At 36.5% G+C, this 27251-nt stretch overlaps 1 protein-coding gene and 1 long non-coding RNA gene across 2 annotated transcripts in view; one reads left to right on the top strand and one right to left on the bottom strand.

Moving 5' to 3' along the window:
- The window catches only part of LOC140163267 (serine/threonine-protein kinase Nek10-like), a 92005-nt gene that overhangs the window by 23796 nt on the left and 40958 nt on the right, over nt 1-27251 (top strand). The window contains exons 2-5 of the mRNA XM_072186665.1: nt 17204-17369; nt 18234-18294; nt 21138-21286; nt 22365-22425. Of these exons, the coding sequence (XP_072042766.1) occupies nt 17323-17369; nt 18234-18294; nt 21138-21286; nt 22365-22425 (318 nt within the window). The 5' untranslated portion in view covers nt 17204-17322. The remainder of the gene's footprint in view (nt 1-17203; nt 17370-18233; nt 18295-21137; nt 21287-22364; nt 22426-27251) is intronic.
- LOC140162845 (uncharacterized) lies at nt 13461-14624 on the bottom strand. The gene is made up of 2 exons (XR_011860360.1): nt 14562-14624; nt 13461-14392 (listed from the first exon to the last, which is right to left on the bottom strand). It is a non-coding gene; the product is annotated as an uncharacterized lncRNA (long non-coding RNA).

Genomic DNA, 27251 nt, shown 5'->3' with positions numbered 1-27251 from the left:
TATTAATAGCGCTCAATTGTTAATAACTGCATGTTCAAAAATAAATGGGCCTCTCATACATGCACATTGCACAATACATTATATCAATTTTGACTCGCTGCACAGCTTCATGTGCTACTCCTATACATTTGTCAGTATAATGGAGCCTACCATTTTGCGTGTATACACAGTCTGTATACCACAAGAATTCCACGTAAGTCCCCAAAAGTTTCTTCCAGATATTGGAGATTAGATTCCCGTAAAAGGCGAAACAGTAACCCTATGATGTTGAATTTTGGTATCAATGTATAGCTATGGGTCTCCTCTATCCACTGACACCAAAATAAGTACCAACATTATTGATACCTTGCTGCTATGGTATCATTTTTTGGTTATGTCCTCACAAATGTGATAAAACCTTGATTGTACACACAAATATGCTAAAAATGGACTTTATGGAAGAAAAAAATCCAAACATGTAATTTTTACCTGATTTGTAGTTGCCATATGGTCATTTTCACAGTAAAGGGTGTAACTTTTGATTTTTTGGGTCAAAATTTCAAACCACTTAAATATGTTTCTGTTTACTGTAATCATGCATAGAAGCAACTTAAATTCCAGTAAAATAATGTTTCAAGGCTTAAACCTTTTGATTTCTGATAAAAAAATTGACATTTCCGTAACATTTTGGTTAAAAACTAAGAAAAAATGTATTTTACATAAGCTCAGAAAATTATGACATGAAAGCTGGAATACATGTGAAATCCCATTCCAAAGTAAGTCAACAGATATAAGTTAAATTTTATACCATGTTTTGCTATGTTTGTAATTGCAATTTTGAAAATTTTTAACATCAAGGATCATTTGCAATGGAAATTTCCCAACCTTATACATATTTTTAAAGTTTTAATTGGGTTCCTAAAATAATTTGAATGTCTAACTTCATGTACAAATGCTACTTGATGAAAGGAACCTCCCAGCCAAGTTTCACAGAAATTGAAGTTATTTTTTAGAATTGGCAATTCAAGCAATTTGTGTTTCGGAGGCTTCAGTTAACAACACAGGTGATCATAAAAGTAAAATATTTGGCTAACTACTTCAAGTTGACATGAAAAAATAGGTTAAAAATATCACAATTACCAATTTTCATGCTTTGCTTCTAAGTATTGAATTTCAGTTTGACAAAAATTAAATTATCACAACAAGTCATTTTTTTTGTTTCGGAGGCTTCATGTTAACAATGGTTAAACATTGGAGAAGTAGTTTTTTTGAAAACAACACTGTTGGGATCATCTAAGCTACTATTTTCTTGTGTGTATTGAATCAATGATTCTATGCGGCAGATATTGTAGATTTATAACATGGTATTTTTTTCACCCATTTGTTAAGTATGGTGTTATTTGCAGGTGAAGCCTCCAAGCGGGCTTTCTTGGGTATCAGTATATTTTTCAAACATTAACCATAATATCAATTTTTTTTTAAATTTATGACATTCTGCACATATCATGTAACAATTACAATGCAGATATCAATATGGAACACACCAATTTAGATATGCATAGATGGTAATTAACCTTATTGTTGTTTCGGAGGCTTCGCTTGTTTCGGAGGCTTCAATTGTTAACGGAAAGTTTGTATTGGGTCCCATTTTCAAACGGTGATATATATCTCCATGATTTAAAAACAAGTGACTTGAGGATCTACTTTGCTACATTTTGATAAATTGATTGGATGAGCTCTTTTATTTATATTGGCCCAAGCTTGCTGAACAGTTTGTTTCGGAGGCTTCAAAAAAGTTAACGGAAAAACGGCTCTTATAAGTCAAGATTTTATAAAAATTTTAAAAGCTTGCAAATCGACTAATTTTTGTTACCCATTTCAAGTTAAGATATCAACTGTTATGAATCAAGAAGAAGTGAAGAAATAACCAAGAATTATGAACCAAAGCTATACCTACAAAGTTTGTTAACAATTGTTAACGGAAAATGAAGCCTCCGAAGCGGCAAATCTAGAAGTCCGGTTCTCAAAAATACAGGGCTGTTCACAATTAAATCTAATGTGGCAGTATTTACTGAACATATGACCGTACTTTCAGGATAAGAAAAATTATCCATGAACTAACTGAAGAAAACACAGGGTTTTACAAAAATGTTACTGTTTTTATAGTTTTTCAAAATGGCAATATTAGGTACATTTAAGCCTGCTAAAACTGAGCGCAGTAACTCCGAAGATGATTATGCTACCCAAGGTAGCTGCTAACTAGATGACTTATGTGGCCAAAAATCATGGAATTCTGTGGCTTTATGAGAACACTACGGATCAAAATGTTAAAAATCCAAAGTTACACCCTTTACCGTGAAAATGACCATATAAAAGTAAATCACAAACTGAACCTAAACACAAAGTTTTAACTCAACATCACCTGAAATATTCTTAAAAGAGTAAATACTGACCCATGTTTTACCCATTTGGTTATTTCAGTTTTAATGGAAGGTTTATATGAAGTGATTGTTGACATCACACCACTGTTTGTCCCTAAACAATACATTTAGTTGGTTATAGGGCATATATTAAATAAATTTGGAAACAAATTTGCCTTTATAAAATACTTTAATTGTTCACCCAAAAGTTTGGTAACGTGTGTGCCATTCAGACGAACAAAACCAAATGTCACACACGTTACCAAACGTTTCGTATCAAACCCTCAATTAACACAGAGGCATGAATGTTTCTTGCCAATGTTGGTGTCATTGTAATTGCAAGATATCAATGCATTTGGTATGAATATGTAGGTCCTTTAATATTCACAGAAATTTAGAAATGAATTTTAAAATCCAAAAACTTGCATCCGTCTGATGTCACACACGTGACCGACCCTTTGTTGACCCCTGACACGAAAATAACACAACTTAAAAAAAATATTAAAATATTTTTGAAAAGAATAGATATTAGTGTAACTATCATGCAAAAGATATGGTGTTATCTGTTTTATTTGTAAAGCAGGCACAGGAGCGTTAGTGTGAAATACCCCTAGTTATGTCACACACGTGACCGAAGAATGTTCCTTTTACACAAAAATATTTCATTGAAAACCCGCCCACTTGGCTATTTTAAAAAGGTAATCAGGCTTCCTCAGCATGTGCAAGAAAATAGCATTAAAATTTTTCTTATTCTAGCAGCCTTTTAGAAATACTGGTGAACGGCGTCCACTGCTGTAGTGTGTTACCATTCTTTTCAAGGTTCAGACAAAAGATAGTGTGTTACATTTTGAACTATAGTAAAAATTTTTGTACCTAAGTGTGGCGAATTTGTGGTGAATGACTTTCAAGTAGCCCAATTTTTAACAACTTCAAAAAAGCACCCAATATTGGATTGCCTAAGTCACGGTGGCGGTAGCGTCCACACCGGGCGTCCACATACAGTCATGGTTAGAATATTTCTTCAATCACAGCGGTATAGTGTTATTATGCTGTTAGCAAGTAACTGATACTGCTGCACAGGCAGGTTACTCATTCTTAATTGGTGCTACTGGCAAAAGTTTATTTATCAAATGAAATCACGACCATGCAAGGATGGTATTTAAAACAAGATCAAGCAGGGTTTGCAGGTTTTTGCTGCAGGTGGAAAAAAAGCATGTAGTTTTAACTATGGTTTAGCACTAAGCAAAAACTTAAACAGTGATAAATATTTTATTTTTTTCATCTCAAAACAAATTTTATATACCAGCTTATACCGGTAGGTAACAAAAATAATTTCATGAGTGGCTAAATTTTGTAAATATTATAAGTATAACATCGTATTTCAAGGCATGGATGTTTAGTGCTCATAGTAGTGCATTGAAATGAAATGTCCTATCAAATTCTAAATGTTTTCAACTGAATCATCAGCTTGCACCTACTGTTGATTTTATGGAATTTAGGGGTGAGGGTGGGGGGGGGGGGTAATAAAGTTTGGTTTCTGTAGGGATGTGCTGCTAAGAATCTGAATGTGGTCCATGCATATAAAAAATTGTCCTATGCTCAAAAGTTAAAATGTTCAGCTAAATTTCCCACAATTTTACGAAAAATTTGGCTAAAATAAGGCAAAGACCTATTTTCGTATATATTTTTTTTGGTATATTTGTTTTGGTTGAAAGAATGACCAATCCATACATAATGTTTCAAAAATAAACCTTACTTCTTCAACTGAGATGACGATAGATTCGAAATGCTTAAAACGCTCATTCCAGATCCCTTAAACAGTGATAAATATTACTTTTTTCATCTCAATACAAATTAATATACTGTTTAACAAAAATAATATCCTGAGTGGCTAAATTTTGTAAATATTACAATACAAGTAACATATTTCATACATAATGTTTAAAAAATAAACCTTACTTCTTCAACTGAGATGACGATAGATTCACAGCGATTGCATCTGCTAGAATGTGAGTTAGTGGGGAAATTACCTTTAAAGCCATAACATTTGCCGAGGACGACGCCCTCAATATTTTTCAAAATTCTGTTTTTTACACGATTGTATATACTTGAGGCACTGTATGTAGTTTTGTCAAAGTCTGAGATTTTGAATAAACCGTCTTTTAATAAGACGGTTTATCATTACGATGAAAATATTAGTTGAACGTGCATAACATGTGCATAACACAGTATGTACCGTATTCATTCCAATAAGCGCCCAGGGCGCTTAACAAAGTAATTTTGGGTGGGCGCTTATTTTTTTACCTGGTTTACCTAATTTTTTGTGAGGGGCGATTATTAGAGATGAATTTATGTATGTTATAAAAGGGTCCTGAGACGTTCTAGTGGCTTTTCTGATATAGAAAATGTATTGCAAGTTTACACCTGATGTGTAGTCCTCCAGCTATTTCACTATATCAACATCTATCTGTCACTTCAACATTAATGGTACCCTTCACCAAATTGAATATACCCTGGGTGGCGCTTATTGGGGCATGGGCGCTTATTGGAATGAATACGGTACATGGCGTGCGGGGAGTTGTGACATATCAAAAGAACTGACAGACTCGCGTTCGAATGAGTGGCTCGCATTGGCGACATTGCGCTGGTTTTAAATATCAATTTTCTTTGTATTGCCTGTCTGTTTGGGCCAGAGGACATACATGTATCAGTGAAACTTACATTTTATACCAAAAAAATATATTTCTATTTCTGATGGAAATGTTATGGCTTCAAATTTATAGGCTTATGTCCGTGGGCTCATGATGTATAAAGCTAAAGGTAAAGCATCAACCTTAATTGCAACCACAATTACAAACAGTGGTCTTCCAGCTCCATTCATACTCAAATAAATTAAAATTTAATACAATTTCAATACATCAATAAATATGCTGCTGGGTATGTGTGTGTGTGTGCACTTAATGGTCATTACCAATCAATAATTAGTGGTGTATGAGCCAGTGTTGGTAATTAAACCGAGAATTTTTATGACCATAATTAAACCTAATAAGTCACTTGTCATATTGGCACACTGGCATTTTACCTGTTGAATTTTGTGAACTACCTGGTGGTAATATTAATTTAACCCAGGGGGGGGGGGGCCCTCACTCACTAAACATAGGTGACGGGATGTACGGTCAAATTGACCCCCATTTTTCAACTTCCTCTCACCCAATACATGTTTTGTTTTACTGAATTCCCTCTCACCAAATGACTCCCTTTTTTGTTTTTTCTGGTCACCAAAAGACCCTTCTTTTCAAGAATCTGAGACAAATTTCTCACCAAATGACCCTGTTATTTTTTATTATTTTTCTTCAAAATCGTCACAAAATTTCAAATTCTACTGACATTTTTCAAAAAATTTCGAATTTAAATTAAAATTTTCCCAGTCTCATGGAAGACCCCCTTGCTCCAGTCTCACCAAAATACACCTTTTTTGGGGCCTTCTTGCCAAAAGACCCCACCTTTTTTGTTGGGGGGGGGGGCCCTAGTTTCAAATTGCTGTCCGCACATCCCTGTCACTTCCGAAGACCTCCTTTTTTGGTAATTTAGGATTTGAGAGAAATTTTCATTAGTGGAATTTGGAGGGAAATCTATAAGAAATACATTTAAAATTATGGAAAAGTTTGCTGTATTTTGAGTGAAATTTGGCTTATAAATGTTCCTGGGAAATAAACATTTTGCAGCTTTTTGCCAGCCCTTCCAGCCTACTTTCCCCCTCTTTTCCTCCATTTCCAACACCCTCTTCCTCAGGTATATCAGGTGGCACTTCCCTGGGTATATTATGTTCTCACCATTTTATATGCATACTAGCGACATAGTATCACTGTATCAGCAAGCTCTTGGACCAACCTGTAGTGTCACCATCTAGCCTTTTTACGCCATTATATTTTAAGGAAAAGGATGTAGACTGTACCATTTGCAAAAACTACATACCACCCGAAACATACACCATCAGTACTTGTTGCATTTCTTATGAAGTTCACTATCATTAGTGACTCAAAATTACAATGTCAAATCAATAATTTCATATAATTATGATGTTCATGGTTGGTTTCATTGTAATGGAGGAAATCAATTATTTCCGCTTCGCTGGAGGTGCAATGGCATCCCCAAGACTGCCTCATACAGCACGTATTTCATTCATATATTTTGTTCAACATATTGATATCCTAATATGTAAATATTTTCAGGAGTAAGTACTACAATAGCTGCCAGGTCCTATAATTTTAGACAATTAAGTGCAATATATAGAAGGTAAAAATTGTCAAATGTCGTCCGTAGGGCAGCTATTATTGTAGATTACTACAATGGATTAATTATGCCAGGAAAAAACTGTTTGGTTGCCCGGTGGGGTCACTCAACTTGCAATACTGACCGCACGATCGTTACCAAAATCAAGGAAAAAGGGGTCGTTTTTAGGGCCTGTCCGTGGACAAAATTGTCAGTGAAATTGGAAAAATAGGGGTGTTTTATTGCACAAATGTCTGCAAAATTGAAAAAGGGGTTCTTATTATTTTCTCCTGATCCCGTGGCCAGATAAAAAAATCACAGGAATAAATTTGGTTTAATACTTTGTACTCATCCCGTGATCAATATTCTGATTTATATGCAAGGGGTACTACTTGAATTCTGTGATGCCCTTGTTAATTACTGAAAAAAAACCTTTCAAAACAGTTCAGAAGTATGAAGAACTGTTTCAAAAACTTATTAGAATGTCAAAAATTTTGAACTAAAAAGTTTTTTTTCTGGAATAAATTCCAAATTAGGGTCAGTATTCTTTCATACAGTTTTTCCAGATTAGGATTCCACACCAGTTTCCTGGTGTGGAATACAGTTTTTCCACATTAAGATTCCACACCAGTTTGCTAAAGAAGGAATCCACACCAGTTTGTTTTAAAAGAAACTTCTAAACCAAGATACAAATAGAAACCCAACATTTCAGAAATCTGCTGCAGAAAAGTACTTCAATTCTGTCAACAATGATAAGATCTGATCATGGTTTAAAATCTATCTCTGAGGGAAGCGGGATGGTTGTGCAGCAGCGTTCGAAATTTTGGTTGTCCGGTTGCCCGGGACAACTAAAAAAGTCGCCGGACAACCAAAAATACTGATTCGGTTGTCCGCCGGACAACCATAAATCTAGCCAAAAGTCACATTTGTAGGCCTACGGACAACCAAAAACTTAGACGGACAACCAGAAATTGTAATCTGGTTGTCCGTGGGACAACCATTTATTTTTCCTAAATTCGAACACTGTTGTGCACACTTAAAACTGGTTTAACCCACCAGAGTCTGGTCCTAAGTCCAGAGACCTCAGAGAATCAATTGATGCCTACCCAAGACAAGGAGATATGCAGTTCAAGAAATACTTCCCAAGACACCTTCAAAGAGGCATTATAATGGAGTGCTCATCTGTATAAGGGTGAAATTAGGCTTCGAAGGTGACTGCGCTAGTGCTCTACCAATGAATTACTTCTCAGACAATCAAATAACTTTTTTTTGTGCCTTATATAGTGAGTGTTTGAAAGCTAAGAACAAAAGCCAAATTTAATTGTCCTCAGAGGGTCTTAGGCTACATGCACAGAGAGAAAAATAACTCATCACACAGCCAATTTATGATACCACCCAATTAACATTTATTTTTTGCGGAATTAGCTGAAACGGTCAGAGCACCACACTGATGCACGAACAAGTAGGACTATCCACAGAGATTACCCATTGATAGGGAACAAAAAGGTGGGAACGGATTCTGGACATATTATTTGATGATTTTGATGGTGGATCCCACTTGGGGCAACACACCTCCAAATATTTTCCGGACACGACCATTGAAACTACCAAGAAAGACACGGTCCAGACCCTGATCCCCTGAAAAACATGCCATACCCGGCTGAGCACACGGCTGCAAGATATCTTGCCAGCCCACCCCCACATCCGGCACGGGGACTGCGCACAGACCTGGCCAGCTACCCCCAAACACCACAGGTCTGGGGCACGACCCACCAAACCCTCCCCCAGCTACAAACTGGGTGGGTTGGGCGGGATTTTCAAACGAACCTGACCGCTCCAGCTGAAAAAGTGAATGAGATGGAAAGGGAAAAAAACGCGAAGTACCAGACGCTCACTAACAAGAGATCTGATTGGACCGAGCCTGGCAAGGTCGTAAGGCAGCCAATCACGAAGGGGAATAGCCCCGCCCGCAGTTACTACCTCACAAGGGTGGCGTTACTGATATGGCTTGAGCTGGGGCAATTAATACAACCTGCCTTACTCCCCCGAACATCGAGAAAAACCCAGCCAAAACAAAACCAACAGGGAGACCCCATGGTGACAAAAACGCTTTTGAATAGACAAGCTATTAAAAACCGCACTTGTCCTCAGAGGGTCTTAGGCTACATGCACAGAGAGAAAAATAACTCATCACACAGCCAATTTATGATACCACCCAATTAACATTTATTTTTTTTTTTTTTAGCTGAAACGGTCAGAGCACCACACTGATGCACGAACAAGTAGGACTATCCACAGAGATTACCCATTGATAGGGAACAAAAAGGTGGGGACGGATTCTGGACATATTATTTGATGATTTTGATGGTGGATCCCACTTGGGGCAACACACCTCCAAATATTTTCCGGACACGACCATTGAAACTACCAAAAAAGACACGGTCCAGACCCTGATCCCCCTGAAAAACATGCCACCCAAGGGTTCCATACTGAACCCTTGCCAACCCCCCGCCCCTTTTTTTTTCTTTTTGTAAAACTAGGGATAACCATCAAAATTTCATGTTGACCCTATTGCTACAAAAGATTGTTTTCTGAGTAGAACTAATCAACAGAAGTATTTTGGTGGTTAAATGGTCAAAATCGGTCAAAAACTTTTCGAATTATGAATTATCAAAGTTTCCCATTCTGACCGGTCATTGGAACGAAATAAAATGACAAGGTCCAAAAATAGCAGTTGGGAGCAAAATTGGCATAAGCATATATTTACCTTTATATATTTCTTTATTTTAACATATTTGCAAACATGAAACAAGCATATTGTGAAAGTATCAAAGGGTTTCTTATGAAATGGCACTTAACTAGTCACTGGCATAACTTATTTTTTCAAACCAAGGCATTGAAATCATGCATTTAGAGGACATTTGCCAAAAATCATCCAAGATAGCCGATATGGCACAAAATCAAAATTGCACTAAGTAGGTGAACTTTTTTTCACAACCAAGAATTTCAATGTTATTGGGTTTAATATGACCAATTAGTAGGTGTATGTAAACAAAATCTTAAGTTTTGAAGGTCATTGACTCATTCACAACAATAGAGATTATCCTCATCATGCTCATGTGTATTCCTGTAGTATTCCTCATTCAACATGTTCAAACCAAAGTAGCACTCAATACATTATGAGTATCTTTGTTCAAACCAATTCAATGCTTGACCTCGGAGTTACCTGCATGACTATCGCGGGCTATTTTGAAACAGTTATGGTTGCACATTCAGGTACTTCTTTTGAAAGTCCTAAACAAGGTATAGCCAGCAGCAAGTTGTAGATGTTATAGGCCTAAATATAAGAAAACGTTTAGGGTTAAGATCAGGTGAACAATACATCGAATGAGCACGAAACTTCACATTTATGTTCAGAAAGGTGTCTTCTTAACATGATTTGAAAGGAATATAAAAATTCCAAAGGGAAGCTGGTGATTTAATTTGTAACTCGAGATCTACTTGTTCAATTTTTTAACCTTTTTACAGAGGGTATGATAGAGGTATTACTGGCAACTCTGCCAAATTACAGCTCAGTAGGCCACGTTTTTCACCTGATCTTACTGATTTGAATATTTTGTGCCATTCTTGAGCAGTGCTAAACTCAGCCACTGGCAATTGAGCGCACTGTGGCGATGGACCAATTTTGACTCGCACTTACAGATAAACAAAATAAGTTATGTTGCTGTAATTTGCAAGATAGTTACAAAATATAATTGGCAGTAACTTCCCCAAATTTTACAGAAAAATATTGAAAAATAAAAGAATGAGATCAATTTAGAAATGTATGTGCAAGCAGTGCACAGTTGAGCTCCCTGCATGTCTATGGGAGTGTTCTAATCAAGTTGATGGTTCATTGGTCATCCCTAGTAAAACTCATGTGGGGCGGGTTGGGTGGGCATTTGAATTGCCTATTGAGTGAACACAGTCACCCAAACAACATCCATTTGGAATGATTTTTGTGACCAAGCTGTCTGGCTTTTAAATTGCCGTCAACACAATAAACCTGCTTGACCATGCCAATAACGCAAGCATGTTTTAGCTGACCTTTTGTGAAAAGTTACTTCCAAAACACATTTTCTTTTTCCAACCTCGCTTTGATTTCCACTGAATAATAACATAATAAGCGAACCATTTTTTTAGACTCAACTATTAATGTTGAAGTGAACTATGTCACCGCAACAACAGAAACCCATTTTTTGGTTGGTCTTTTTTTAAAAAGCTACCTGCTTTTAATTACCATCTTCACCGGCAATAGCGAACTCTGAACGGAAACCATTTTTGGAATCCTGTTCCCAAAACCCTTTTTTATTTTTCCAACGAAATGCAAAACCACTTTTGGTTGATTCCTGTCATTTGCTCTTAGTTACCCTACGCACAAGAGCGTATGTGCCTATTTTTTTTTGATTTCAATGAAAATGCCTTACCGAACACTCTTTCATTTTCACTTGGCTTTTCATTGCCATCCAACCAGAACGTAAGTGGACTAAGAACAGGACAAAACAACATCAATCCATTCTGCAAGTTGATGTTAACATGAAAAAATGCACCGCCACAACAAGACTAACGTTTTTGAACGATATCCCCTGAAATTGCTGATTGGTTTAGAATTTGCTTTAGTTTTCCTTAAGTGAGCCAATGCCCCACAACAAAGCTGACATGTTTGCCCTGGCCTTCTGCTACAACGCTTTTGCACATCTTTTGAGTTGAATTTGAACGAGGCATGCCAACAAGCCGTTTAACCAACTACTTATAACCAATTACTGATATACCTTATCCAATTGAACGGTAACTATATCAGAAGCACAGCCCGGCCTTTCCAACCGTGAAACCATTTTACATTTACATGAAACCCGAAACCGGGCCTTTTGCAGGCCGACAATGGGATGAGAAAATGCAAACTGAGGCTCGAAAAGTGCTGCCCTTATAAATTACCGTGCAACTCATGTAAAATGTTTATTTATGAAATGAAACGGCCACTAGACTACCAGTCTAGACTAAGAGTTTGTATAGAGCTGGCAAAACTTTCACCTGGTCGCGACACTGGCGAAAACCTTATTGAGGATGGACACCGCCTTTCACCCGGAACGGACATGATGCGTGATGCCCTTGTGAAATGACCCTGTTGTCACCACTTTTGATCGTCAAAAGGACTTTGCAGAACCAGAATAGCGTGACAATAAACCGGTCATGCGACCCTACGCATGTATGGGGTAATCTGCCGAAGTTCCTTTGACGGTCAACCGCCTGACATAGTTTCTTAGGGTGTGAAAATGTCATTTTCCCAATGTGTCTTATAGCATAGGAGGAGCAGACCTTCCATTCACTTTTTGTCAACTCTTTCCTAAATGTATTGACTCTTGTGCCGCCAAGCCCCATCCATGAGAACCTGTCCAGCGCCAGGGAGTGGAGGGTTGCGCTCTCCTGCCTAATATACTCGGCTATCACCCACCGTCCACGTCTGGTGACCTGTTGTAATAAAAGGTGGGACACAGAACAGAAAAAAGAGAAATATCAGCAGCAAATGCAACTTAACTTACGCTATGGTATGTATTTATTTCTTATTTTCCTTCTTAACTCTGATAAACAGTATGATATTGCTATTCCAAGAAAATTTGATTTGTTGTCAGGTAAATCCCAGGTTTATTTTAAATACACTAACTGGAAATGTAAGAATAATTAGCGGGGTCTGCTGTTTGCTGCGGGTATATTTTACTACGTTTTATAAGCAACGAATTGGATCGCCAAAATAAACATTTAATGTATACCACTGTTGGGAATTCCAATTCTATAAGGGAACACGTATATTAGAAAATTAAATCACAAGTCTAAACAATACATGCTATGCCACATTCTTTATCTGCATCAATAATAGAATATTAATTTCAATCGAATTGAATACATCGCTCCATTTTGAGTTTGTCGCTCACCGCTGAGCGATCTAGCGATCGACTGCTAGCCAATCAGACCGAACTCCCTTTCTTGCGTTCGGTGAAATACCATTTGCCCGCTCACAAAATGCAGTGCCAGAGTATTAAGTTTATGTTAATAGTATAGGGTGTCGACCCTGTGTCATGTTTTTAATTAACTAAATTAATTCTGCATGTTAACTTATTACTTTTTATCATCATCTTGATTGAACGAAACCGAGTTAGGTTTGTTCCTGTCATAACTTATGCCTTGATTGAACTAAACACATTTTGGCTTGTTCCGTACTGTCTTACTTACGGTAATTAAAATGATTCTTACTATTGACCTTATTACTTTCTGTTATCGTGTCTTGATTGAACTAAACCAGGTTTTGTTTTGTTCCTGTCTTTAATTGCGTCTATATTACCTCAACTAATTTTGTTTGTTCCTGTTTTTAATTGCCTAGTTAATTTGAACCTTTTCATTTTGCACTTATTACTTTCTATTATGTTTTGATTGAACTAAACCAGTTATGGTTTGTTCATGCTTTTAAATTTCTGTCTTGATTGAAACTCTATTTGATTAAATAATTTAATTCTGCATGTTAACTTATTACTTTTTATTATCATCTTGATTGAACGAAACCGGTTAGGTTTGTTCCTATCATAAATTATGCCTTGATTGAACTACACAAATTTTGGCTTGTTCAGTACTGTCTTACGGTAATTAAAGTGATTCTTACTATTGAACTTATTACTTTCTGTTATCGTGTCTTGATTGAACTAAGCCAGGTTTTGTTTTGTTCCTGTCTTTAATTACGTCTATGATATTAACTCCCAATTTTGCTTTTTCCTGTCTTCAATTGCCTAGTTAAATTGATTCTTTTCATTTTGCACTTATTACTTTCTATTATGTTTGGATTCAACTAAACCAGTTATGGTTTGTTCATGCTTTTAAATTCTGTCTCGATTGAAACTCTGTTTGATTAAATAATTTAATACTAACGCTGAACTTATTACTTCTTCTAAACTTGTCTTGATTTAAGAACTAAACCAGTTCTTGTTTGTCTCTGTCTATCACTCTGCCTTGAATGAACTATAAAACCAATTTGTTTTTGTTTTGTTTGTTTGTTTTCCATCCTTTCTAAATTAGTTTTTAATATTGAACTTAACGCTTCTTAATATCGTGGGTTGATTGACTAACCCCGTTTTGGTTTTTCCCTGTCTTTGAATATGTTGTGCTTGAACTTAACTAATTTTTTGGTTTATAATATTTAACTTTTAATTCTTATTACCATATTAAATGATTTGATTGAACTACACCAATTTTGATTAAATTAATTAATTAAATGAATTTTTAATATTGTATTGAGTATCCTTGATTGAACTGTATTACTTTTTATTAGCATGTCTTGATTGACCTAACCAAGTTTTGGTGTGTTCCTGTCTTTAGTTAATGTCCTGATTAAGCTAAACCAAGTTGTTGTTGTTTTTTGTCATAAATAAATAACATTAATATTGAACTTATTCTGTATTTATTTAAGTAAACTAGTCTTGATTTGTTCCTGTAATTATGCCTTAATTGAGCTAACTGAGTAATGTCCGATTGAACGAAACCCATTTTTTTTTTTTCCAGTCTTTTATTAATGTCCTGCTTGAAATAAACCATTTTAGGTTTGTTCCTGCCTTTGATAACTTAAATTCTTAATATTGAACTTATTGCTTTTTATTGTCCTGTCTTTATTTAAGAACTAAACCAATTTTGGTTTGTTCCTGTATTTAATTTTAATTTGACTTGAATCTTAATATTGATCTTACTACTTTTTATTATTAAGCAACTAACCCGGTTAGGGTTTTTGCTCCTGTTAATTTAGTTCTTAATATTGAACTTATTACTTTTTATTATCGTGTCTTGTTAAACTTAACTGGTTTTGGTTTGTACCTGTCTTTAATTATGTCTTGAATGACCTAGCCGAGTTTTGGGTTATTCAGTCTTTAATCCCTTTTATTGACTTATTTATTTTAATCTTTTTTTTTTTTTTCTATTGTTGTGGTCTATTTTATTTTTGTATATTCCCTTCCCATTGTGGTCCATTTATTTGTGCATATTAACTATTAGTTAAATCTATTTATTTTGCTTTATTATTGTTATATATATATATATAATATGTACTGTGTTCATTCTATTACTTTATTTAACTATCATTCTATTTGGTTATTATTTATTTGTTATTTATTTATTTATTTTTTTTTTCATTATTATTATTCGTATTTGATTATCTATTGTCCTTTATTTATTGTTAACTATACATGTATATATGTACTGTGTTAATTCTTTTTTTTTTTTTTTTTTAATTTTTTTATTTAAATTTATTTATTTTTTTTTTTTTTTTTTTTCTATTTTTTTTTTTTTTTTCAATTTTCATTTTTTTTTTTTTTCTATCATAAAGATTGTTCATTTCATCCTTTCTTGTCATCGCGCGGCGGAATGCACCCCCTTCTTATTGCATGCAGATGTTTTCTTTTTCCTTCTTGTCTATTTTAATTTTTTGTAAATTTCTTGATTTTCTTTTATATCTTTATCTATTAATATATATATTTCCTCATTATGTAATTGTTAATAATTTTACTCTATTATTTATTTCTCTGTTTATCTCTAAATTATTATCTCATTATCATCTTGTTTTTTGTGATGAATAATTTTGTAAGCAACCTCCGAGTGCGGTGGCCGCGCGGGAAAAATTCGACGGGCTGATAATCCTGATATAATGTTCTATGCAAATTAGGTGACACTCATCTCCCAGGCGAGCAGCGCCGGCCCGAAAAACCCACGTGCGCTGAATAATTCATAAGTGATGTACACATGCGGTCGTATTCTACATACGATATACACTGCGTGCACATGTTTCGGGGTCAGGGAAAAAGCATCGCGTCATCAGATCGACCTCATTAATAATTAAAGAGTAAACATGTGCTTGTACGGTACCAACAATAATGAACACTGCGATATACTCTGTACGTGTTTCGGGATAAATGAAAAACGATTTGACCTCATTAATATTTAAAAACATTATTTTGATATGGTGGATTCCCACGGTCTGAACAGGTGATGTCCACTCATGTCTAGCATGTATGCTTTTAGGAATAGCCCGCGCTCCATAACATTTTCAGTGGAAATTAGTGCGGAAATAAATTTTGTTTGCTTGTCCACGTTACAAAAGTAAAGCCAGCGGGTCAAAATGCCGTCTTTGAACAATAATTTCCCCATTTTCCGATCGGCAGAGGCCTGAGGAATTAGCTTGCCCGGCAGTATTTTTAAATTGCCCCGGGAGTCGAGTCGGATAGGCGATTTATCTTAGCCTGATATTTACAAGAAGTTTAAAAAGAAAAAGATTGCTCAGGCATGTCCATGAAAGGCTACATAAACATGTTGCATATACTTCACTTCACCTAAATATTTTTCATGAGCAATCGCACGTGGAATTTTAGAGGAATTTTGATAGCCATTTGGCCTACACGTAGAGACAAACTGCGCTATCATAAGACTATGCTGTTTTTTTTTTTTTTTTTTTTTGTTTTTAAATAATGCATTATAAAATAATGACTGAAATAGTTTTGATAAAAGACGATCCCCGACAATATGTAACTTTGCTACGGAAAGGGCTATGACAAAATGGTCCCAGTTTTTGCATTCTTTACTTTAAGTTGATGCGGTTTGATGGCCAATTTGAATTCACCTTTCAGTCACTACAGGAGGGCTTAATGAACTACGAAACTGTTTAAACTCACCGGGGTGAATATCTTGGCCTCTAGTGGCTGAAACGCCGACTACTGGAGGGCCGGTGCGGCCCCTGAAGTGGGAGGCAGCATCATAGCATTTGCAGCATCGACACCGACCCTGACATCAGGCATCGGCTCTGCCCCCGCGCTGCTGCAGGCACCGCACCGGCACTAGACATGCATGCTACTGCTATCCGAGGCCATCTTGGAATTTCCAACACAGTTCACGATGTGTCATCTTCTGTATTCCTTGTAGATTTTCCTTTTTTCGCCGAGTCCGGCTGCTTCGCCGGTGCAGTAACTTCCCTCTTTCAACCCATCAGAACAACGCTAGTCCAACGAACTTGACCGTTTATAATTCAGTCTAAGTTCGACTGATTCAGCTCTAAAAGGCGAACTTGATCACTTCAGACAAATTTTATTTTCAAACGAACCTGACCGCTCCAGCTGAAAAAGTGAATGAGATGGAAAGGGAAAAAAAACGCGAAGTACCAGACGCTCACTAACAAGAGATCTGATTGGACCGAGCCTGGCAAGGTCGTAAGGCAGCCAATCACGAAGGGGAATAGCCCCGCCGCAGTTACTACCTCACAAGGGTGACGTTACTGATATGGCTTGAGCTGGGGCAATTAATACAACCTGCCTTACTCCCCCCGAACATCGAGAAAAAACCCAGCCAAAACAAAACCAACAGGGAGACCCCATGGTGACAAAAACGCTTTTGAATAGACAAGCTATTAAAAACCGCACATACTTTGTCTTACATTTAAAAAAAATGTTTCATTTGATTTTGTATCTTTACAGATAATTGTGTTGAAAATCAGAAATATGGATCATTAGTCAAGTGAGTAGCTGCGGTTACAATGTGATTTGGAACCCGAGTTTTAATTTCTCATCGCTGGGTACATCATGTGACCAACAAGATGCCCAGTGGAGAAAAGAAATCAAAACAAACAGATGCTGCTAGCAGGTAAGTCAAAGGTTTGCAACTTTTGAAGAAAAAAAAATTATCAAGGTTTATCTGGTTTTCAATTAAGGCCTATTCAGCAATTTGCTCATTTGTAAAATCATACAAATTCAAGTTTTTGGCACCTTTGTTAGTAGTACATCTATGTCCTAGCATAGCATGTTAGTGGTTAAGTCATGCAGTAAAGACAAAATAGGACATTTTTACACAAAACTAATATCTCTACTTATGTTGAGATAATTATTAGCTGCATGTACTTGAATGGGGCTGTCAGTACTGCTGTTTTCCTTATTTTTTGCCAAATGTTTCATTTCCGAAATACCAGAACAGTTTTAATTACTTATCCTTCACTTTTAAGCAATTTACACACAATTTTAATTTTTGTTTACAAATTCGCTGGGATCAGTGAATGTTGCTGGGAGAAAGAAGTAATCAGAGATGCCACTTTTCCTGATTTATCAGGAATCCCAGATTTTTGCCATTTTTAGACATAAATTCAGGATTTTTTTGGCAATGAATGAATGGCTACGCTTTGCAACTTCCTAATTTTTTTTCAACAAGCAAGTGGCATCTCTGGATGTAATTTACACCCAAATCATACCGAGAAATTGCAGCGTACATCAAAAAATTGTTGCAGATCAAACGTTGATATTGATTGTAAAATGCTAGTTAAAATGTGGCTAGCAATGTCGCTAGAATGTTGTCTTGAAGTCTTGAAGTGACTTTTGATCGATATATCGGCAGTCGTTTTTCCAACCATGCAACGGAAATATGTCATGTGCTATGCACCTTGCAGTTGCTTAGTATAGAACAGGCATTGGAGACATGATTATTACAGACTTTGGTTTTGTTATTTTGTTTTTTCAGAGAAACAAAAGATTTGGGTAGACTCCTGGATTTGCTGAACACTCCAGCCAGCAAACAGCAAGTAAGGGATCAAATCAAAACTCGACCGCCGGTTGCCCGCCGGTTCCGGGCGGTTCCGTCCGGTTGGCAGAGGTCATTGGTATATGAATATTCAAGAATGCATGAGTAGCAACCGCCGGTTGGTTTAAGCACATAACCGGGAGATTATCACAAAATGTCGATATGTTTATTTCAGCGATCACAATAGCGCATACTTGAAATTTCACGGTCACAATAGCCCATACTTGAAAGTACTACACGATGATCGATTGTTCTTAGTCGTGTATCTATTGGCTTGTCACCAAAGCAAATTAATTTTGGAACTGATTTCTTGTTTATGGTTAAAATTGCTTGAATATATCACCATTGTTTAGATCATTTAATTTCAGTTCAGAACAGTGTTTCAATGATTTCTATAGGTTAAGTAATTTAAAAGTTGTGAATTATTATTTTGTGAATCACATTGGCCTGTGTTGGTGATGGACAATTATCACTTATAAATTACTATAGGGCGATTTTACGAAAGGTCATTAGTTCAAATCTTCCTCCAGAAGACATGATGCTGCATAAATCACAAAAGAAATCCCCAGTTGAAGTGATATTGATTGACTCATTTGCTATTTTGCTTTGTACTTAAATTGAGATTCCCCCTATCTCGGCAACAACAATTTTATGATCCCACCACCGACACACCTCTAAACAGGCTAAAATCAGTCTTTTTGAATAAAACAAACACACTATATGTGGTCATCTTATGTTTCCCTACATTTTGGTTATCAAAATTTTTATGACCCCCCATTTTTCTTTCCACGAATATATGACCCCCGTATATTTGGGACACCTCCCCCTCTTCCCAAGAAAATGATAGCCTAAAATGGGGTTGATTTTTGGTCTAAAATAGACCAAAAGGAAGATTTTGTCACAACATTTCTGTCGACAGGGGAGGGGACTGACTTGCCACCCTGCCCCATGGCTAGTCTCCATTGGTGCTGATGAAGGGCGCGGTGCCGAAGGGTGATGGGATTGGCATATATTTAATATGCATCTTGCAAAATCGTTAGTTCTTCTTGCACATCACCTCAACGAGCCTGGCCAACATCATTATAGGCCCAATATACCGGCCTAATATGGCCTATATTACGAATAGTGTAGTTTTGTATCCCCCTCTCTCTCATGCGATGTAAGAGACACATCTCATACTTTCACCCCTATTCCACCTCTCCCCCATCCTCCCTCTTCCTCTCCCACTCTCTCTTCTTTTTTCTCTCTTTCCCCCTTTCTTTCTTTCTTTGATTCTTTTTTTCTTTCTTTCTTTCGATTATAAACTAAGTTTATGAGAAATGTATTACCCTTGCGTTTTAAAACATGCAGAATTCGAGATCGCGATTATTCCTTCGGAAATGAAACTTTAAAATAGGCCTTGTCTAACCTGTCACGATGTAAAATAATTAGAAATGAATAGACCAAGCCTCTGCTTATATTTTATCAAAATAAAATTCTAAAAGTAGCTACATTGATTGAGAAGAACTCCGGGAAGGAAAATCGATTATTCCTATTGTACTAAATTAGAAAAGAAACCACTTGAAACCACTCCACTCACTCACTCGATGATACCAACGGGCCATATGAACCAGGGTGTGACGACTGACCTCATTACTGTGTATATTTTAGAACCGGACGGAACCGCCCGGAACCGGCGGGCAACCGGCGGTCGAGTTTTGATTTCATCCCTAAGTAAGATTGGGACATTCCAGTTGAAATCCATATACCCCATTATGGAATACATTATAACCTTAATCCTAACTGAACACAAGGTTTTTTTGCGATCGGAAGGGAAACAAAGAAGAAACAAGTCAAGAAGAAGTCACTTGGTACCCCGGGATTCGAACCTCGGACCCCTCTCATGCCACGCAAAAGATCACCGACCTGTAGCCACACGGGTGACGCTCGCACGGCCAGCGATTCCCTGGGTATATATGACTTATGGTGATTGCCTCATCACATCACGTGCAATGCATGCACAAGCAGTGGTTTTAATAGTGAGATTTAGTGAGACCTGGTTCAGTTAGGGTTAATTAATCTTCAAAACAGGGAATGTGATTTCAAAAAGGGTTACCTAATGGGTGAATCCTTTTGAAATCTACACCCCCTTTGTGGAAGATTTAAAAGGTAATGTCTTCCAGGGGTGTATGGATTTTAATTGGAATGGCCCATTGGACTGATAAAATATAATTTAACAATATTTTACAGAACTCAAATAACAACAATATATGATGCATCTCAAAAGTGGGTATAAATGCAAAATCATGATACTGTTATATAAATAAATAAATAAATACATTTTGATTTATATAGCGCCTTTTTCCTGATTTTGGAGGATGAAAAAGCGCTATAATTTTGCTGCCATGGTGAAGCATCACAATCAGATAGCATCAATTAGGCTGGTTGCAGCCAAACTGAGCGCAAACCTATCCGATTGTAACATCCATCAATTATCTGTGCAGATCCCCAAATTCCATTGAGTGAAGGAAGTTTTTGATAACCATACAACTGATCACCGATTTTGAGAAACCAGAGATCCTGGAGGAAACCAGAGATCCTGGAGGAAACCTGCGAGAGCGAACATGGATCGGGATAAATACAAGTAGTATTGTAAATGTTGATATGGAGCAGTCATCATCAGTTCTCAAAATAGGACTAAATCATAAATTTACGGTTCTCAAGAAACAGCATATCATCAACTTTTATTTTACCAATAGATCGTTACATTTCATATTTAAACTAATGCACTCCAATTATTTGCTGGTAAATATAATTGCTTGAATCTCTGGTCTTTTCATTTTGATATCATTCTTTTTTCACCAGCTGCCATCCATCGACTTTGATCCTACCAACAACAACAATAACAACAATGGATATACATCGGCCAATAGATCAGGGAGGCATTCACCCCCTGGCACGGTGGGACCATTCCAGCATCAAAGCTCTGAGGCTCTTGCCTTGGAGAACTTCAGGTAAGAATTATGTTGGTAGCAGTGTAGTGGCCAGGCCAATGTAGTAGGCCTAACTCACTCTGGGACAGATACATGTAGACTGTCATCCCCAGGCAGTGTGGGACCATTCCAGCATCAAAGCTCTGTGGTTCTTGCCTTGGAAAACTTCAGGTAAGAATCATGTTGGTAGCAGTGTAGTGGCCAATGTAGTAGGCCTAACTCATTCTTGTACAGGTACATGTAGACTGTCATCCCTAGGCACTGTGGGACCATTCCAGCATCAAAGCTCCCGGTACTTACTTCAGGTAAGAAGCAGGCAGAGGTGTAGCTATCATTTTAACATGTCAATTTATGTAACTAATTCTGGGACAGTAATTCCAGCATGAATAATGAGTTCTGGGACAGGTAGACTGTCACCCTCTTGATGTGGAGAATTTCGGACAAGTAGCAGGTTAGTAGAGGTGTAGTGACTGATATATAACTCATTCTGGGACAAGTAGACTGTCAGCCCATGGCAATGTGGGGCTATTCAAGCATCAAATCTCTGCAAGACTCTTGCAGTGGAAAACTCCATGTAAGAAACAGGTTGGCAGTAGTGTAGAGGTCAATTTATTGTGACTCATTCTGGGACCTGTAGACATCAGCCCAGGCACTGTGGGATCATTTGTGACGCGATCAAGCAAAATCAGTCGGAACTCGGAAATATTAAATTTACAGTTTCTTATAGGATAGGAAGAAGCATTTACAAAGCTAGATTTTGCAGAAAACCCCATTGAAATTGAACAACCGGTTCCAAAGATATGAGCAATTAAAGATTTTCCAAAACAACAGGAAACAAAAGGAAATGTTTTCTTTGCTTGGCTATATCTCGAAATCAATATTTCCGAGTTCCGACTGATTTTGCTTGATCGCATCACATTTCAGCATTATAGCTCTGCTCTTGCCATGGAGAAAGTCACAGGTTGACAATATAGTTGTGGTCAATTTATATAACTAATTCTGGTAAACCCCAGGCACTGTGGGACCAGCATCAAAGATCTGATGCTCTTGCCTTGGTTTGTAATTCTACAAATAATGCAGATATCCTTTTTGTTTTCAGCACTAAATACCAAAATGAGAGAAATTTCAGCGCACATCAGTACCACAAACACTTTGAACAGGTAAGAAAAATGTTTGATCAAATTCAGATTTAGGATGTAACAAGTCACACTCACATTAAGTGATTTTACTGATATGTTTTTATGGATATATGCGTATAGGGGCGTGGGCGGTTACACATACGGTACCGCCACTTTGCACATTCCACATTCCAGCTGAAAATTATTGAAAATGTATCAAAAGCTATCAAATGAGGCCAAAAAAAAAAAAGGTTCGTCTCAAAGCTTGCACGCGCGTTTGTAAAATCCCACGATTTGACAAAAACAAATGCGGACATTTTTTATTTCAAAAAAATTTGTTTTTTTAGTTTTTTCTAGTAAAAATTGGCGAAAGACTTTTTTCTCAAAATACCATGAAAAAAGTCGGGAATAAAAAAACAAAAAAAAATCGCATTTCGCATTTGTTTTAAATTTCTCGTGAGCTTTGAGACAAACTTTTTTTTTTTTTTGGCCTGATCAAATCCAGTTGAATTTATAAGTTTGCTGAAAATTTTGTTTGGAATTCCAAAATCTTCCACACCTTTATTACTTTTATGGATGAAAATGGTTGGATCTGGAATAATAACTGTTAAATTTGGTTGGAATTCTAAAATTATCCACATCAAGGGAATATCCCAATGTGTATGTACATGTCCATTTTAATATGTCATAAAAATACCCACCAAATATTAATGATACACTTTACGGTGGCAAGATGCTAATACTGTATGTAATGACATACCTATGTGTGCCTATTAGGGGCTGTGCAACAAGGTAGCTATGTCCCTCAGGGGAGGGTAAAGGTTCCAAATGGCATGCCAAAATTGCATCCTCCCTCCACCCTCCACCAAAAAAACAATACTTCTGCTTTGCACATTCCAAATTTTGGTGATCCACATTCCAGATATTTGTTGCGAATGTAAGGAGCAGATATATATTTTTGCAGATATATTTTGAATCAGAATGTTTTCAAACCAATTTTCTAAGCCATGATAATGTTTAGTTGTCACTTTTGGCTTGCCAAAATGTGTTGCCCACCCATTTTAGCCTCCCAAAAAACATTGGGCTATATATATATTTATATATATATATACCCTGTATGGCAGTCACCACCTTAATCTTCAAATGGGGTTTACCTGGATGGGTTATTCCATTTGAAATCTACACCCCCTGTGTGGGAGATTAAGGTCATGGCTTCCATAGGGGGTGTATGGATTTCAACTGGAACAGCCCAATATTTGAACTGCTCTATATAACTGCAATGACATACCTACATGTGCCTCTTACCTTCCTTATTATTTATAGCTTGGGACAGGGTTGCCAAAAGATTTCAGCCCGAATCGCGGGTAAAGTAATCGAAAAGTCACCCAATTTTTCTCTTTACCATTGGTTTCTATGGGACATGAAACTATCGGAAGTCGCGGGAGCCAATGTTGAAAAGTCGCCCAATTTTTTCTTAACCATTGGTTTCTATGGGACAGGAAATTGTCAGAAGTCGCGGGAAAAATCTTCAAAAGTCGCCCAATTGGGCTACCAAATCGCAGGTTTGGCAACCCTGCTTGGGATATATATATAACCTTTTCCTCTTATGCATTGATTAAGTGTCATATTTATTGACTTTTTGATGTATTCCCTGCAAGCTAAAATAGTATCATCGCCAGTGGCACGGTTCCTTAACCTCTATTCAACAATCATAGCACAAAAATTGACCTAAAGTTGCGGAGTATGAGTTTTTGGTACCAAACACATTCAAAGGTCATTCTGATGAATATGCAAGTATATTGGGGTTAAGGAATTGTGTCCTGATGTATGAGGATGTTTGAGAATCTAGTCATTAGGTTATAACCTGTCAATAAATAGAAGGAAACTTGACATATTCATTTTACATAGTTCAAAATTGGTACAAATTTTCACTGGGCCTATAAAATTGTAACTGATTTCATAAAGTCATATAAAGGACCTATTTGATAGCAAGTATTCAATGGCTTTTGTATATCCTCATGTATCCTATTGTTAATTTGGATACAAAACATGAAGCGTCAATTTGGTTTGGTTTCCGTGACACATTACACTTTATAGGTACAATGATTTGTACCTAATATGTTTAAGGCCATGATGGAGCAATGCTAACAGGCCAAAGTGTGATATCTTTTTCTTGTACGTTTGTGGGTTAAACTCCTGTGTATTGGATGTGATAGTTCTCCACTCCTCTCGCACAACAAGTCTGTTATACCATCCCATCATATGCCAGTGCCACTGGTTCAAGATGACAACATAACCTGACAAGAAAATAATATAGAAATTACACTCCAAGAAAATTAAAGAGGAAAAAGTATTGAATAAAGATGTGATCATTGAGTAAAGGAATATATTAGAGAGACAGAAAGAAAGACAGAGCAAGAAACACAGACAGACAGACAGACAGAGGGAGAGGCAGACATACACAAAAAGAGGGAAATTCTTGTTCAAAATAACAAAATCACCCAGACAGACAGAGGGAGAGGCAGACATACACAAAAAGAGGGAAATTCTTGTTCAAAATAACAAAATCGGAGTTATCCATCTCCTTAGCAGGTGCAAGAAGAACTAATTAAGTATTTCTCTGAATTGTGCATCGTCATTCTGGTCTATAAAGGCCGGTAAGACAATACTACAATTTGACACATGTACGTAGCATTGTATAGCTTCATACAATTTCGTATAGCTTCTTCTCTTTTAACCTCTTACAGACTAAAATCACGTTCTGTTGTTTTAATTTGAATCTCTAAACCTAGCCCTGCCCTACTTCAATATTTTACTAAGTTAATTTGTACAATTTTTTGGCTTTTTATTTATTTTCTTGTCTTTTCTGCATGTTTTAATTTTCCTTAAATTTGTGGAGGGCAAGATACACCAAGCCAATCATATCATGTAGTATACAATACATATGAAAATGGTACAAAAAAATAAGAAAACAATGTCTTCGTCAACCTGCTGCATATAGCCATGGCAGATGGCGTGTTGTTTTCCTTCCTTAATGCTTTGCATGCTAGCCATAGGTTTCGACATAAAAGGTCCCAAGTTTTGAGATATTTTCTCAAAATATCAAAACCTATCTCAAGAACCTCTGAACCAATACTAGGCTTGTTTGTACTCATTTTAATGCATTTTGCATGCCGATTCCAAATATGGTCATAAAAAGGTACAATTTTGGAAATTTTTGAATTTTTAATGAAAATTTTGAAATTGTCGTCTGCAGTCGACGCCAGAGAGGGTTAAGTCAGCAGTAGTTATCAATCATAGAGGTTTTGTGTCCTCTGCAAGGTTGATACAATGGACTGTTCCAGATGAAATTCTCACACCCCCTGTGGAAGACATGACTTTAATCTTTTACACAGGGAGTGTGAATTTCAAATGGGGTAACCTGAATTGGTGACTCCATTTGAAATCTACACCCCCTATGTGGGAGATTAAGGTCATGTCTTCCATAGGTGGTGTATGGATTTCAACTGGAACAGCCCAATATGTGATGCAGGCTGAAATAAGCAATTCGTTGTGGAAGTGTCAGTTCAGATTTATATCTGAAATGACACTTTCAAAATGTGGGTTATATAGCCTATGAGGTAACAATCACCTGGGAACCAAGGGAGAACAGTGCCAGTACATTGATTGGTCACCCCAGGTTAAATAAGAAATAAATAAATCAAGACCCTTAAAATGAAAATAAGAGAATGAAAATTAATTTTCTTCCAATATTTTATGTTCATCCAAAATGCATTTTTTTTCTGGATTTATTAAATAATTTAAAAAAATTAAATGCTACAAATCCACCACACCCCAAAAAAAAAATTAAATTGTTTATTTATTAAGCCTAATTAAAGGTATAAGAAACAATTGTTTTAAATAAATTTCTTTATTCAGGGAGTGAGAGTTCCTCTTTTCAGCTGATTTCCTCATTTTGTTGCCAAAATGTTCTTTTTCTTCTTCTTCTTCTTCTTTTTTTTTTTTTTTTTTTTTTTTTTTGATTTGACCCATATTTGACAGTTTTACCCCGATTTTTCTGTGTTTCAGGTTCTTTTTTTTTTTCTCAATAATTTTCCTCCTTTTTGGCTTGTTGTCTCCCACATCCCTGTTTATTTCAAATCTTATTTGTTTACATACTTGCATGACATTATGACTTTAATGTGATAAATGGACCTGACAGTGAATAATAGAAAAGATTGGCATTATTAGAACTGTTTTACCCTACTTATTATTCACAATGTTCAAGGTCACTGCTGACAATAAACGATCAACCTTGAATTTCTTCTATAATTTCTGCATCTAGCAGAAAAGTAAATGAAATTTATTTGTGTGTCTTCTAATGCAATGTGTGATGAAAATTTAACTGGAGGAGATTTATATTTATCAAAATTTGCAAAGAGAATTAATTCTACCCATATAAAAATTATTTACAAAGTTATTAATTAGAGAATAAAGGTACCGGTTTTAGCCACTGGAGTGCATCTATCGTCTCATTCATATAACTTGGGCGACATGATTATTTTAAGTAAAACAATGAGGCAAAGCCGAGTTGTTTTACGCCAAAAATAATGACGTCGCCCGTGTTATATGAGACGATAGATGCACGACAGCTGCTAAAAACAATACCTTTATTCTCATTCTTAAACACTTCAATTCAAATAGAAATTTCATAAGTAATTTTAATCAAATTAAATCCTACATTTTACAAGGAACTACCTAGGGCTTAAAATCGATCAGTCCCGTTGTTGCCATGTGCCTCCGATTGGTTCAAATAGAGAGCATGCGTATCGCGTTGATGCACACGCGCCAACCCGTGTGATATCGTGTCATATCACACAGGTAAGAAC

Source organism: Amphiura filiformis, chromosome 10 (genome assembly GCF_039555335.1).
Source record: "Amphiura filiformis chromosome 10, Afil_fr2py, whole genome shotgun sequence".
NCBI classification, from domain to species: Eukaryota; Metazoa; Echinodermata; class Ophiuroidea; order Amphilepidida; family Amphiuridae; genus Amphiura; species Amphiura filiformis.
This window is presented reverse-complemented; position numbering and strand designations above follow the sequence as displayed.